At 47.6% G+C, this 17,500-nt stretch overlaps 1 protein-coding gene across 4 annotated transcripts in view; it reads left to right on the top strand.

Annotated features, from left to right (window-relative positions):
• dennd4b (DENN/MADD domain containing 4B) overlaps positions 1-17,500 on the top strand; it is a 52,749-nt gene that overhangs the window by 23,482 nt on the left and 11,767 nt on the right. For 3 of the 4 annotated variants that reach the window (XM_079625230.1, XM_079625231.1, XM_079625232.1), the window contains 11 exons: positions 553-653; positions 1,059-1,274; positions 3,217-3,362; positions 3,485-3,618; positions 10,313-10,427; positions 10,939-11,145; positions 13,191-13,319; positions 14,505-14,649; positions 14,844-14,975; positions 15,057-15,237; positions 15,757-16,081. In XM_079625230.1, coding sequence (XP_079481356.1) covers positions 553-653; positions 1,059-1,274; positions 3,217-3,362; positions 3,485-3,618; positions 10,313-10,427; positions 10,939-11,145; positions 13,191-13,319; positions 14,505-14,649; positions 14,844-14,975; positions 15,057-15,237; positions 15,757-16,081 — 1,831 coding nt within the window. The remainder of the gene's footprint in view (positions 1-552; positions 654-1,058; positions 1,275-3,216; positions 3,363-3,484; positions 3,619-10,312; positions 10,428-10,938; positions 11,146-13,190; positions 13,320-14,504; positions 14,650-14,843; positions 14,976-15,056; positions 15,238-15,756; positions 16,082-17,500) is intronic. The other variant, XM_079625233.1, reaches the window with a different exon arrangement.

Here is a 17,500-nt window from a genome sequence, read left to right as displayed (position 1 = left end):
TGGTGCATTAATATAGAACCAAGACATATATGAATTATATATTCATTCTAATGCATTAATATTGAATGAAGACATATAATCGATATAGAATTAATATAATGCCATTAATATAGGATTATATAAGTTGATATTGAGTAATATACACTACTGGTCAACAGTGTCATCAAAGATGTGCATTAAACTGATCAAAAATGACATTAAAGACAATTATAATTCTGGTCCATGTTCTTTTGAATTTTCAATTGATCAAAGAATCCTGAGAAAGAAAATGCATCACGGTTTTCAACACTGATAATAATCATAAATGTGTCATCAGATCATCATATTACACTGATTTCTGGAGGATCATGTGACACTGAAGACTGGAGTAATGATGATAAATTCAGCTTTGATCACAGGAATAAATTACACTTTACTGTATATTCACATAGAGAACTGATGATTTACAGTATAATAATATGTCACTGTTACTGTATTTCTGATCAGATAAACGAGCAGAAGAGACGAGTGTTGTCTGTGAATAATAATAATAATGCTGAACTCTTGCTCCAGGTCTGAAGAGAAGAAGCCGCTGTCCTGGAGGTCTTTGCCCAGGAAACATGGGAAGATCCTGCTGAACACTCTGACCAACCTCAACAAAACTCTGGAGAAGAGTGAGTGAGCGCCTGACACATGATGTCATTTCCTGTTGACCCTAGAGGTGTCACAATACATCGCAATACAAAAATGCATCAATATGCATCGTGGATAGTTACCCAAAAACCATTACTGTGTGAGAACTGGGAAGTTTTCTTAGTTTAGTGTCAGTACTACATTATACTACTATATAATGTTGAATATAATGTATAATCGTGCAGTGGGTCCTGATAAAGCCACATGTCTTGTTATCAATAAAAAGTGGCCTACATTATTTTAATATCTAGATCTAGTCAGTGCAAGAATATTCATCAACAATAATTCAGTATTTTCAGCTTCAGAATCATGAATATTGTTATTCTGGTGTCTCTATTGTACATGCGTGACTATACGTGTGTGTGTGTGTGTGCGCTCCTCATCAGTCTACACGCCGGGTCAGGAGGAGGCCACGCTGGAGTTCCTGCTCACGGATTATGACCTGATCTACGGCCGGCAGAAGCAGCTGGAGCTGGAGATCCAGGAGGCGTTCCTGCGCTTCATGAGCTGTTTACTGAGAGGCTACCGCTCGTTCCTTCTGCCCATCACACAGGCTCCGTCTGACCGCACCACAGACTGCAGCTCGCTCTTCAACCTGCAGGGTGCGCTATACCTTCTTATACTACAGGGCCGTTGAATTCTTGAATCTGATTGGTTGACAAACGTTCTACGGTGTGCAATTGTTTTCAGGGAACCGCACGGCTAAAGTAGTTCCGGCAGGTCTTGACCGCATTACAGCTCCATATCACTGCGCGTAGTTCACTGTAATAACGGAAAAGAGGACACAATTCATAACAAGAAAACTGCAGCCCCATGCGCTCGATCTGCGATTCTCAATGTCTAACTTCACAATCAATGGAAACATGTAGTTTAATTTTAATAAATAAAGTATAGGAAATTAAATAATCAATAGAAAATTAAACAGAATATTTAAATAAATTGATAGTCCTGTTGCACGGGTTTTCGTAATTATTGAAGATAATATAACAAATAAATAAAATTGATAGGCCTATACTTTGTTTCATTTATTAGTCTAGTCTACTGTCACTAATGGAAAAAAAGAATGAACAAATTAATTAAACAGAATTGAATTAATAAATAAATAATAATATTGACGCACATGCTTCTCTCTAAGGCCGGTTATGAATGTAATTTGATACTTATGACTGATCATGCACGCGTGTCCAGCATTACTCTGCTATCAGCGGCTCAAACCGCCGCTAACTCTACAATAACGTTCTGGAATCAGCAACGGAGCAAGGGTTTAGATGCGCAAGGAATTAGTCCTGCATACATGAGCGTTTTAATGACAGAAACTTTACAAACGTCTTGAAATACATCATCTGAACAATATTTCGAGGTGTGGGAACTGTAGTATAAGCGTAATAATTGACTTCAGGCCGTTGAATTATTAGAAAAATAATGCACACCCGAGGAGTAACTCCGCTTCAGTGATCGGTCACTCCTGACCTCAGTGATCGGTCACTCCTGACCTCAGTGATCGGTCACTCCTGACCTCAGTGATCGGTCACTCCTGACCTCAGTGATCGGTCACTCCTGACCTCAGTGATCGGTCACTAGACCTCAGTGATCGGTCACTAGACCTCAGTGATCGGTCACTAGACCTCAGTGATCGGTCACTAGACCTCAGTGATCGGTCACTCCTGACCTCAGTGATCGGTCACTCCTGACCTCAGTGATCGGTCACTCCTGACCTCAGTGACCGGTCACTCCTGACCTCAGTGACCGGTCACTCCTGACCTCAGTGATCGGTCACTCCTGACCTCAGTGACCGGTCACTCCTTACCTCAGTGACCGGTCACTCCTGACCTCAGTGATCGGTCACTCCTGACCTCAGTGATCGGTCACTCCTGACCTCAGTGATCGGTCACTCCTGACCTCAGTGACCGGTCACTCCTGACCTCAGTGACCGGTCACTCCTGACCTCAGTGATCGGTCACTCCTGACCTCAGTGACCGCTCACTCCCGACCTCAGTGATCGGTCACTCCCGACCTCAGTGATCGGTCACTCCCGACCTCAGTGATCGGTCACTCCCGACCTCAGTGATCGGTCACTCCTGACCTCAGTGACCGCTCACTCCCGACCTCAGTGATCGGTCACTCCCGACCTCAGTGATCGGTCACTCCCGACCTCAGTGATCGGTCACTCCCGACCTCAGTGATCGGTCACTCCTTACCTCAGTGACCGGTCACTCCTGACCTCAGTGATCGGTCACTCCTGACCTCAGTGACCGGTCACTCCTGACCTCAGTGACCGCTCACTCCTGACCTCAGTGACCGCTCACTCCTGACCTCAGTGACCGCTCACTCCCGACCTCAGTGATCGGTCACTCCCGACCTCAGTGATCGGTCACTCCCGACCTCAGTGATCGGTCACTCCCGACCTCAGTGATCGGTCACTCCTGACCTCAGTGATCGGTCACTCCTGACCTCAGTGACCGCTCACTCCTGACCTCAGTGATCGGTCACTCCTGACCTCAGTGATCGGTCACTCCTGACCTCAGTGCTGCTGTGTTCCCGCAGGGTTCCTGAAGTCGCGCGACCGCACGCAGCAGAAGTTCTACACTCAGCTCACGAGGACTCAGATGTTCACGCAGTTCATCGAGGAGTGTTCCTTCGTCAGCGACCGCAACGTCAGCCTGGAGTTCTTCGACGAGTGTGTGCAGAAGGTCAGACCTGTGCATGGACACAAACTCTGCTGCATTATTTCTGTTCTTTCTGTAACGCTGCTGTGCTGTAGAGAGCGCTGTATAACTGAAGCTGAACTGAGTTTAATCTGTGTGTCCGTCAGGTTGATGTGGAGAAACCGGAGGACGTGCGTTTGATGGATCGGGACGAGTGTCTCAGCGGCGAACACACAGTGTTTATAATGCCTCCCGAGGAGCCGCAGGAGCCGGACGGGTCCGAGTGTCCCGCTCACTACAGGTGCGCTGATTATCACATGACCCGCTCACTACAGGTGCGCTGATTATCACATGACCCGCCCACTACAGGTGCGCTGATATCACATGACCCTCTCACTACAGGTGCGCTGATTATCACATGACCCGCTGATTATCACATGACCCGCTCACTACATGTGCGCTGATTATCACATGACCCGCTGGTTATCACATGACCCGCTGATTATCACATGACCCGCTCACTACAGGTGCGCTTATATCACATGACCCACTCACTATCACATGACCCGCTCACTACAGGTGCGCTTATATCACATGACCCACTCACTACAGGTGCGCTGATATCACATGACCCACTCACTACAGGTGCGCTGATTATCACATGACCCGCTCACTACAGGTGCGCTGATTATCACATGACCCGCTCACTACAGGTGCGCTGATATCACATGACCCACTCACTACAGGTGCGCTGATATCACATGACCCACTCACTACAGGTGCGCTGATTATCACATGACCCACTCACTACAGGTGCGCTGATATCACATGACCCACTCACTACAGGTGCGCTGATTATCACATGACCCGCTGATTATCACATGACCCGCTCACTACAGGTGCGCTGATATCACATGACCCACTCACTACAGGTGCGCTGATATCACATGACCCGCTCACTACAGGTGCGCTGATTATCACATGACCCGCTCACTACAGGTGCGCTGATATCACATGACCCGCTCACTACAGGTGCGCTGATTATCACATGACCCGCTCACTACAGGTGCGCTGATATCACATGACCCGCTCACTACAGGTGCGCTGATATCACATGACCCACTCACTACAGGTGTGCTGATTATCACATGACCCGCCCCACTACAGGTGCGCTGATATCACATGACCCACTCACTACAGGTGCGCTGATTATCACGTGACCCGCTCACTACAGGTGCGCTGATTATCACATGACCCACTCACTACAGGTGCGCTGATATCACATGACCCGCTCACTACAGGTGCGCTGATTATCACATGACCCGCTCACTACAGGTGCGCTGATTATCACATGACCCGCTGATTATCACATGACCCGCTGATTATCACATGACCCGCTCACTACAGGTGCGCTGATATCACATGACCCGCCCACTACTGGTGCGCTGATTATCACATGACCCACTCACTACAGGTGCGCTGATATCACATGACCCGCTCACTACAGGTGCGCTGATATCACATGACCCGCCCACTACAGGTGCGCTGATTATCACATGACCCGCTCACTACAGGTGCGCTGATATCACATGACCCGCCCACTACAGGTGCGCTGATTATCACGTGACCCGCTCACTACAGGTGCGCTGATATCACATGACCCGCTCACTACAGGTGCGCTGATATCACATGACCCACTCACTACAGGTGCGCTGATTATCACATGACCCGCCCCACTACAGGTGCGCTGATATCACATGACCCGCTCACTACAGGTGCGCTGATTATCACATGACCCGCTCACTACAGGTGCGCTGATTATCACATGACCCGCTCACTACAGGTGCGCTGATATCACATGACCCGCTCACTAGCGCTGATATCACATGACCCACTCACTACAGGTGCGCTGATTATCACATGACCCGCCCCACTACAGGTGCGCTGATATCACATGACCCACTCACTACAGGTGCGCTGATTATCACGTGACCCGCTCACTACAGGTGCGCTGATTATCACATGACCCACTCACTACAGGTGCGCTGATTATCACATGACCCGCTCACTACAGGTGCGCTGATTATCACATGACCCGCTGATTATCACATGACCCGCTCACTACATGTGCGCTGATTATCACATGACCCGCTCACTACAGGTGCGCTGATATCACATGACCCGCTGGTTATCACATGACCCGCTGATTATCACATGACCCGCTCACTACAGGTGCGCTGATATCACATGACCCACTCACTACAGGTGCGCTGATATCACATGACCCACTCACTACAGGTGCGCTGATTATCACATGACCCGCTCACTACAGGTGCGCTGATATCACATGACCCACTCACTACAGGTGCGCTGATATCACATGACCCACTCACTACAGGTGCGCTGATATCACATGACCCACTCACTACAGGTGCGCTGATTATCACATGACCCGCTGATTATCACATGACCCGCTCACTACAGGTGCGCTGATATCACATGACCCACTCACTACAGGTGCGCTGATTATCACATGACCCGCCCCACTACAGGTGCGCTGATATCACATGACCCACTCACTACAGGTGCGCTGATTATCACGTGACCCGCTCACTACAGGTGCGCTGATTATCACATGACCCACTCACTACAGGTGCGCTGATATCACATGACCCGCTCACTACAGGTGCGCTGATTATCACATGACCCGCCCACTACAGGTGCGCTGATTATCACATGACCCGCTCACTACAGGTGCGCTGATTATCACATGACCCGCTCACTACAGGTGCGCTGATTATCACATGACCCGCTCACTACAGGTGCGCTGATTATCACATGACCCGCTCACTACAGGTGCGCTGATATCACATGACCCGCTCACTACAGGTGCGCTGATTATCACATGACCCGCCCACTACAGGTGCGCTGATTATCACATGACCCGCTCACTACAGGTGCGCTGATTATCACATGACCCGCTCACTACAGGTGCGCTGATATCACATGACCCGCTCACTACAGGTGCGCTGATTATCACATGACCCGCCCACTACAGGTGTGCTGATTATCACATGACCCGCCCACTACAGGTGCGCTGATTATCACATGACCCGCCCCACTACAGGTGCGCTGATTATCACATGACCCACCCACTACAGGTGCGCTGATTATCACATGACCCGCTCACTACAGGTGTGCTGATTATCACATGACCCGCTCACTACAGGTGCGCTGATTATCACATGACCCGCCCACTACTGGTGCGCTGATTATCACATGACCCGCCCACTACAGGTGTGCTGATTATCACATGACCCGCTCACTACAGGTGCGCTGATTATCACATGACCCGCTCACTACAGGTGCGCTGATTATCACATGACCCGCCCACTACTGGTGCGCTGATTATCACATGACCCGCTCACTACAGGTGCGCTGATTATCACATGACCCGCCCACTACAGGTGTGCTGATTATCACATGACCCGCCCACTACAGGTGCGCTGATTATCACATGACCCGCCCCACTACAGGTGCGCTGATTATCACATGACCCGCCCACTACAGGTGCGCTGATTATCACATGACCCGCTCACTACAGGTGTGCTGATTATCACATGACCCGCTCACTACAGGTGCGCTGATTATCACATGACCCGCTCACTACAGGTGCGCTGATTATCACATGACCCGCCCACTACTGGTGCGCTGATTATCACATGACCCGCTCACTACAGGTGCGCTGATTATCACATGACCCGCCCACTACAGGTGTGCTGATTATCACATGACCCACCCACTACAGGTGCGCTGATTATCACATGACCCGCCCCACTACAGGTGCGCTGATTATCACATGACCCACCCACTACAGGTGCGCTGATTATCACATGACCCGCCCACTACAGGTGCGCTGATTATCACATGACCCGCCCACTACAGGTGTGCTGATTATCACATGACCCACCCACTACAGGTGCGCTGATTATCACATGACCCGCCCCACTACAGGTGCGCTGATTATCACATGACCCACCCACTACAGGTGCGCTGATTATCACATGACCCGCCCACTACAGGTGCGCTGATTATCACATGACCCGCTCACTACAGGTGCGCTGATTATCACATGACCCGCCCACTACAGGTGCGCTGATTATCACATGACCCGCCCCACTACAGGTGCGCTGATTATCACATGACCCGCTCACTACAGGTGCGCTGATATCACATGACCCGCCCACTACAGGTGCGCTGATTATCACATGACCCGCCCCACTACAGGTGCGCTGATTATCACATGACCCGCTCACTACAGGTGCGCTGATATCACATGACCCGCCCACTACAGGTGCGCTGATTATCACATGACCCGCCCACTACAGGTGCGCTGATTATCACATGACCCGCCCACTACAGGTGCGCTGATTATCACATGACCCGCCCCACTACAGGTGCGCTGATTATCACATGACCCGCTCACTACAGGTGCGCTGATATCACATGACCCGCTCACTACAGGTGCGCTGATTATCACATGACCCGCCCCACTACAGGTGCGCTGATTATCACATGACCCGCTCACTACAGGTGCGCTGATATCACATGACCCGCTCACTACAGGTGCGCTGATTATCACATGACCCGCTCACTACAGGTGCGCTGATATCACATGACCCGCTCACTACAGGTGCGCTGATATCACATGACCCACTCACTACAGGTGCGCTGATTATCACATGACCCGCTGATTATCACATGACCCGCTCACTACAGGTGCGCTGATATCACATGACCCGCTCACTACAGGTGCGCTGATATCACATGACCCGCTCACTACAGGTGCGCTGATTATCACATGACCCGCTCACTACAGGTGCGCTGATATCACATGACCCGCCCACTACAGGTGCGCTGATTATCACATGACCCACTCACTACAGGTGCGCTGATTATCACATGACCCGCTGATTATCACATGACCCGCTCACTACAGGTGCGCTGATTATCACATGACCCGCCCACTACAGGTGCGCTGATTATCACATGACCCGCCCACTACAGGTGCGCTGATTATCACATGACCCGCTCACTACAGGTGCGCTGATATCACATGACCCGCCCACTACAGGTGCGCTGATTATCACATGACCCGCTCACTACAGGTGCGCTGATTATCACATGACCCGCTCACTACAGGTGCGCTGATTATCACATGACCCACTCACTACAGGTGCGCTGATTATCACATGACCCGCTGATTATCACATGACCCGCTCACTACAGGTGCGCTGATTATCACATGACCCGCCCACTACAGGTGCGCTGATTATCACATGACCCGCTGATTATCACATGACCTGCTGATTATCACATGACCTGCTGATTATCACATGACCCGCTGATTATCACATGACCTGCTGATTATCACATGACCCGCTGATTATCACATGACCCGCTCACTACAGGTGCGCTGATTATCACATGACCTGCTGATTATCACATGACCCGCTGATTATCACATGACCTGCTGATTATCACATGACCCGCTCACTACAGGTGCGCTGATTATCACATGACCCGCTGATTATCACATGACCTGCTGATTATCACATGACCCGCTCACTACAGGTGCGCTGATTATCACATGACCTGCTGATTATCACATGACCCGCTGATTATCACATGACCCGCTGATTATCACATGACCCGCTCACTACAGGTGCGCTGATTATCACATGACCTGCTGATTATCACATGACCTGCTGATTATCACATGACCCGCTGATTATCACATGACCTGCTGATTATCACATGACCTGCTGATTATCACATGACCCGCTGATTATCACATGACCCGCTGATTATCACATGACCCGCTGATTATCACATGACCCGCTCACTACAGGTGCGCTGATTATCACATGACCTGCTGATTATCACATGACCCGCTCACTACAGGTGCCCTGATATCACATGACCCGCTGATTATCACATGACCCGCTCACTACAGGTGCGCTGATTATCACATGACCCGCTGATTATCACATGACCCGCTCACTACAGGTGCGCTGATTATCACATGACCTGCTGATTATCACATGACCTGCTGATTATCACATGACCCGCTGATTATCACATGACCTGCTGATTATCACATGACCTGCTGATTATCACATGACCTGCTGATTATCACATGACCTGCTGATTATCACATGACCTGCTGATTATCACATGACCCGCTCACTACAGGTGCGCTGATTATCACATGACCTGCTGATTATCACATGACCTGCTGATTATCACATGACCTGCTGATTATCACATGACCTGCTGATTATCACATGACCTGCTGATTATCACATGACCCGCTGATTATCACATGACCCGCTGATTATCACATGACCCGCTCACTACAGGTGCGCTGATTATCACATGACCTGCTGATTATCACATGACCTGCTGATTATCACATGACCCGCTGATTATCACATGACCTGCTGATTATCACATGACCTGCTGATTATCACATGACCCGCTGATTATCACATGACCCGCTGATTATCACATGACCCGCTGATTATCACATGACCCGCTCACTACAGGTGCGCTGATATCACATGACCCGCTGATTATCACATTTTTTTTATATACTAAAACTAGCTAAATAAATTATTTTTAAAAATAATAATAAAATAAAATCACAGCCTTGCTGAACAGAACAGACTCTTTCAGAAACATCTATTTGCAGTAAATGTGCCGGAGTTGGCCAGTGATGTTTTACTGATGCGTTTTATATCACAGAATAAAACCTTATTATAGGCGTTGAAAAACCCACTGACTCCAGAAGATGAGCTGGACGTGCAGACGTGCTCTCTGTAGCGGCACACGCGTCACGCTCACAGATACAGCCATCACTGTCAGGCACAGCGCACTTCCTCCTAAAGGGACAGTTCACCCAATAATGTAATGAATATTGTGTTGATCTCCAGCTATGACACGTTCCCGCTCCTCCTGCCGGATCTGTTCGATCGGCCCCTGGATCATCTTCGGACCCCTGCTAAAGGAAGTGCCCCGAGTAGCCCCGCCCCCCGCCGAACCAAACAGGTGAGGATGAGGTCACGGGGTCAGAGCATAGACCGTACATAAACTGGACACACGACCCCATAGGTCTCAGCGAGACTGATTCCTTTGTCAAAGAACACACTTCACAGTTTGAACGTTCTTGTTTCCGTGTTTAATTTCAAGATCTGAGGAGAATTATCCAGTGTTGCTTTTACAGCTCAAAGCTGGAGCACTAATGATATTCAGTCACATGACACGCTTTTAACATTAAATAAAGCACATGAACAGTGCCTGAGATTATCATCGCCACACTCTGTGTTTGTTGTTCCAGCGCGACGGCACAGAAAAATAGAAACCGTTTCTACAATAGAATCGTCGCGTGTCGCCGTCGCGGCTGGCTAGCACAACAACTCTGATTAACATCGCGCGGCGCGTCTCGTGGCGTCGTGTGTAGTTAGGACACGATGTGATGTGACGCTCTCTGCTTGTGTGTGTGTGTGTGTGTGTGTGTGTGTGTGTGTGTGTGTGTGTGTGTGTGTGTGTGTGTGTGCAGGAGATCAAGCTGGCGCAGAAGAAGGCCCAGAAGTACTCCTCGGTTCCGGACATGTGGTCCAAATGCCTGCTGGGCCACTGCTACGGGCTCTGGTTCATATGCTTGCCCACGTTCGTGAAGGCGGAGAGCGCTAAGGTGCGCGCGCTACACGCGGCCTACGAGGTGCTCAAACACATGGAGACGAGGAAGGTGGTGCTGCCGGACGAGGTCGGGTCATCTATACAGCGCTTTAACAATATAGAGCGTTTCCAAGCAGATCTACAGTGATGATAGTCGAGCACTAGGGCTGAACGATATGGACAAAAGTTCATATCTCGATTTTCATGCCAGATATCTCGATATCGATACAATACGATATGACTACGGGGTTCGGTGAAAACCAAGCATTTCTCAGAAAAACAAAAAGATCATAATACAAAAAAATGTGGAAAGTATAGTTTTATTTTTAAGAACAAGTTATAATTCGACACGTTTTATTCATATCAGATACACACTGTGTAAGTAACTTCAGTGTTCACTCTATTCTATTCCCAGTTCAACAGCCACTTACTTTTAAGTATTCCGGGAGAAGTGGAGGAATTCACGTGTTGTAAACACAGAGGTTGTAAATCCAACAGATCCGATTCTCTGAACTGCGTCCGCGGCACAAACTAACACGGCGGCGCCCATCGCGCATACAGCTCAACTAACGCGATCGTTATAAAGGTGTTTAAACAACAACACACTTCCACTTGCATGTACTTGACAATCGGAATATCAGATATTTCATGCCATAGCTAACACATTTGTGAATATTCTGAATAAAAAAGGAAAAATGTCATAAAAGCAGATCATCATTCATTCAGCGCTGTTGCTGCTGCGGTGTCACGTGACAAGCAATGACGCGTCACCATGGAAACGCCGCCCCCCCTCTCACAATATAGTTCCCACGTCCCTGGTAGTGTGTGCGCTGGCTTTAGCTGTGCATTCAAAGGCACTCGTAAAACTGATGTTTGTTGTTGCTGCCAGAGTTGTATGCAGGGCGAGCGCGGAGAGGGGGATCTATATCGTCGATATCGTTGCTTTTTTCGATAGTAATATCTTGAAAGTTCATATCGAGATATAGATACGATAACGATATATCGTTCAGCCCTATCGAGCACACACACTTAAAGGGTTAGTTCACCCAAAAATGAAAAGAATGTCATTAATGACTCACCCTCATGTCGTTCTAAGCCCGTAAGACCTCCGTTCATCTTCGGGACACAGTTTAAGATATTTTAGATTTAGTCCGAGAGCTTTCTGTCCCTCCATTGAAACTGTATATACAGTATACTGTCCGTGTCCAGAAAGGTAATATAAACATCATCACAGTATCCATGTGACATCAGTGGGTTAGTTAGAAGTTTTTGAAGCATCGAAAATACTTTTTGGTCCAAAAATAACACAAAATAAGACTTTATTCAGCATTGTATTCTCTCCCGGGTCTGTTGTCAATCCTTCACAGTGACGCTGATGGCGTAAGACGCTGATGACGTGTTATCTGGTGCGCCCGAGCTTCATTTATAGACTGAGGGAAACGCACGCTGTAAAAGTGTCTCATCCGCGACATGCACATTTACGCACCATTAAAAAAATGATATCCACGCAAACAATGTAGAATAGCTTGAATATAGCGTGCGTCTCCCTCAGACTGTAAACGAAGCTCGGGCGCACCAGATAACACGTCATCAGCGTCTTCCGTCAGCAGCGTCACTGCGGAGTCCTGAACGCAGATTGACAACAGACCCGGGAGAGAATACAATGCTGAATAAAGTCTTATTTTGTGTTATTTTTGGACCAAAAAGTATTTTCGATGCTTCAAAAACTTCTAACTAACCCACTGATGTCACATGGACTACTTTGATGATGTTTATATTACCTTTCTGCACATGGACAGTATACTGTATATACAGTTTCAATGGAGGGACAGAAAGCTCTCGGACTAAATCTAAAATATCTTAAACTGTGTCCCGAAGATGAACGGAGGTCTTACGGGCTTAGAACGACATGAGGGTGAGTCAATAATGACATTATTTTCATTTTTGGGTGAACTAACCCTTTGATATATTATACATAATTTTTTGTCGCTTCCATGTGTGAACTGGAATCATGTTGACAGTGTGTGTCTGTACAGAGGTGCAGGGAAGAAGGCCTTCAGTGAGAAACACGTGTGTGTGTGTGTGCGCTCTCAGACCTGACTGAAGTGTGTGTGTGTGTGTGCGCGCTCTCAGGTGTGTTACCGGATCCTGATGCAGTTGTGTGGTCAGTACGGGCAGCCGGTTCTGGCGGTGCGAGTTCTGCTGGAGATGAAGAAGGCTGGAATCACCCCCAACACCATCACGTACGGATACTACAATAAAGTGAGCATACTTCATATTATTCATATATAATACTGATGGACAGCTGCTGATTGATTAAAGCATAAAAATGTCAAATTAAAATAAATAGTTTTAAAAGAAAAAATCTAATGACTGATTAAATCGTAAAAATGTCAACAACAACAAAAAAAAAATATATATTTTATTAAATCATAAAAATGTCAAAATAAATATAAAAAATCTAATAATTAATTAAATTATAAAATATACTACTTATTTGATTAAATCATAAAATATATTTAAATTTGTTTTTGTTCAAATAATTATATATTTTTAAACATTTACATAAAATGTATTGAATCATAAAATCATTTCTCAAACTGGGTTCGTGAGTTAATGAAAAGCTGATAATTAAATAATAAAAATGTGAAATAAAAAAATTATGTTAAAAGAAAAACAATCAAATGATGAAATTACAAAAATGTAAAATTAAAATAAATCATTTTAAAAGAAAAAAATCAAATGATTACTTAATAAAAAAATTACTTAAGATTAATTAAATCATGAATAAAATAATTTCTCAAACTGGGGTTTGTGAGTTGATGAAAGCTGATAATTATTAAATCATAAAAATGTGAAATTAAATCATTTTAAAATAAAATAAAATTAATAATTCAATCATATTAAAAAATGTTTTTACTAAAAACGAATTTCCCAATTGTTTTAATTCGTACCTCGATGAAAAACAAATAATTATTTAAAGCATAAAAAGTTTTGAAATTATGATAAATAATCTTAAAAGGGAAAAAAAGCATCAAAATACTAAAATCATACAAATGTACCATTTAAAATAAATAAATAATAAAAAGCAAACATTTTACTAAAAACTAGCTAAATAAATTATATATAAAAAATAATAATAAAATACACCAAGAACATTTACTAAAATTAAATCCATAAAAAGTTAAGACAAATAATTAAAAACAAAGTAAAACACTTAAAAAAGTTGAAAAATATTATGTTTAGCTGCATGTTGTGACCGTTAACCATGAATGTGTCAATAAATTATTGAAATCTCAGGGGGACTTGAAGTTAATATTGTGTGTGTGTGTGTGTGTGTGTGTGTGTGTGTGTGTGTGTGTGTGTGTGTGTGTGTGTGTGTGTGTGTGTGTGTGTGTGTGTGTGTGTGTGTGTGTGTGTGTGTGTGTGTTATTCTGCCGTCTGTAGGCGGTGCTAGAGAGCAAGTGGCCATCCACCAATCAGGGAGGGCGTCTTCGCTGGGCGAAGCTTCGTAACGTGGTATTGGCTGTGGCTCAGTTCAGGCAGCCAATCAAACAGCAGCATCGGAGCGCGTCTCTCGGTTCCCGCGCAGGTCTGAGCCCCTCCCCCTCCAGCACATGATTGACAGCTGTCAGCAGCATAGAGACCATTTAGGCCACACCCACTGGGGGGAAAACAAGCCAACCATCTCCATTGACTCAGTATTGTGTATTTTATGACGTATAACTAAAGAATGTCTGAAAGCTGCTGTGTGACTGTCTCTATCACATTCTCTTCCTGCTTCAGAAGCGCTGTCCAAGCCCCGCCCCTACTCCACTCTGATTCGCCAGTCCAGCTGGAGCGGGTTGAGTGACAGCTCCAGCCACGAATCGCTGACGAAGAGCAGCAGTCTGAGCAGCGTCCAGGCGTCCGGAGCCCGTGAGTGATGACCAGCACTGCAGTCTGCGCTCGTGATGCTGGTGTGTGTGTGTGTATCTCAGTGTGTGTTGTGTGTATCAGAGGTGAAGCTGCTGAAGAAAGCAGAAGCGGATCCGGATCCGGCCGCGTCCCGCAAGCCCCCGTCCGGCCCGGCTCCGGCGCTGGTGCGGCGCAGTGACGTGTGCCTGTCCACCTTCTACAGAGACTGTGCGGAGAACACGGATGAAGACGTCAGGAGTCAGCCGGCCGAGAGGGACAGCAGGTACACACACCAGCACTGGACACTAGTGACCAGAACATGTCAGCGCTGTCTTATAAACACCTCAGGAACTGTGGACACGTGTGTAAGAGTTCAACATGATGATGAGATGATCAGTGTAACTCCACAACAACTACACAAATGTCTCCGCTAACATCCAGAAACTCTGAGTCTCTCCGTAAGGCTGCGCTCGCTACTGGTTACTCTGGGATTCTGGAGGAGTGAGATCGGCCAGTTCTGAGTTTCTGAAGCTCCGCCCTCTTCTGAACGGAGGCGGAGCTAAAGCTCATTTGCATTTAAAGGGACACACACTAAAACTGAGCGTGTTTGCTCACAGCCAAAAAGGGGCAAATCTGACGAGATATAATAAATGATCTGGTATTCAGAGCTGAAATTTCACACACATTCTGAGGACACCAGAGAGTTATATCACATCTCGTGAAAAGGAGCATAATATCATCTTTAATGGTTAGAGTGTGTGTGTGTGTGTGTGTGTGTGTGTGTGTGTGTGTGTGTGTGCAGGTCAGCAGAGGTGAGGGACGCTCTGAACCGTAAGCCGGTTGATGAGAACTATAACCACGTGTCGTGGTCTCCTCAGCGCGGGCTAGCGGTGCGACTGCAGCAGCTTCTGACGCCCTCCAGGAGCCGCTCGGTGCGACGGGCCGCTAGCATGGACGAGCGGCGGCCCCGAGGAACCGGGAGCTCACACACACACACACACACCGCTGCTGCGGACGAGCGGCGGCTCACGGGAAGCGGAAACTCAAACCGCAAACACTCACGCAAGATGCAGATCCCAGAGAGTCTGTTAAAGGCCAAAGAGAGACTGTACAACGCCACATCTGAGGTGACCACACACACACACACACACACACACACACTGTACAACGCCACGTCTGAGGTGACCACACACACACACACACACTGTACAACGCCACGTCTGAGGTGACCACACACACACACACACACACACACACTGTACAACGCCACGTCTGAGGTGACCACACACACACACACACACACACACACACTGTATAACGCCACGTCTGAGGTGACCACACACACTCACACACACACACTCACACTGTATAACGCCACGTCTGAGGTGACCACACACACACACACACACACACACACACACTGTATAACGCCACGTCTGAGGTGACCACACACACACACACACACTGTATAACGCCACGTCTGAGGTGACCACACACACTCACACACACACACACACACTGTATAACGCCACGTCTGAGGTGACCACACACACTCACACACACACACTCACACACACACACTGTACAACGCCACATCTGAGGTGACCACACACACACACACACACACACACACACTGTATAACGCCACGTCTGAGGTGACCACACACACACACACACACACACACACACACTGTATATCGCCACGTCTGAGGTGACCACACACACACACACACACACACACTGTATAACGGCACGTCTGAGGTGACCACACACACACACACACACACACACACACACACACACACACTGTATAACGCCACGTCTGAGGTGACCACACACACACACACACACACACACACTGTATAACGCCACGTCTGAGGTGACCACACACACACACACACACACACACACACACTGTATAACGCCACGTCTGAGGTGACCACACACACACACACACACTGTATAACGCCACGTCTGAGGTGACCACACACACACACACACACACACATACACACTGTATAACGCCACGTCTGAGGTGACCACACACACACACACACACACACACTGTATAACGCCACGTCTGAGGTGACCACACACACACACACACACACACTGTATAACGCCACGTCTGAGGTGACCACACACACACACACACACACACACACTGTATAACGCCACGTCTGAGGTGACCACACACACACACACACACACACACACACTGTATAACGCCACGTCTGAGGTGACCACACACACACACACACACACTGTATAACGCCACGTCTGAGGTGACCACACACACACACACACACACACTGTATAACGCCACGTCTGAGGTGACCACACACACACACACACACACACACACACTGTATAACGCCACGTCTGAGGTGACCACACACACACACACACACACTGTATAACGCCACGTCTGAGGTGACCACACACACACACACACACACACACACACTGTATAACGCCACGTCTGAGGTGACCACACACACACACACACACACTGTATAACGCCACGTCTGAGGTGACCACACACA

This window comes from Phoxinus phoxinus (genome assembly GCF_949152265.1).
Source record: "Phoxinus phoxinus genome assembly, chromosome: 10".
NCBI lineage: Eukaryota > Metazoa > Chordata > Actinopteri > Cypriniformes > Leuciscidae > Phoxinus > Phoxinus phoxinus.
Note: the sequence above shows the minus strand (reverse complement) of the source record. Positions and strands in the feature narration are given on the sequence as shown.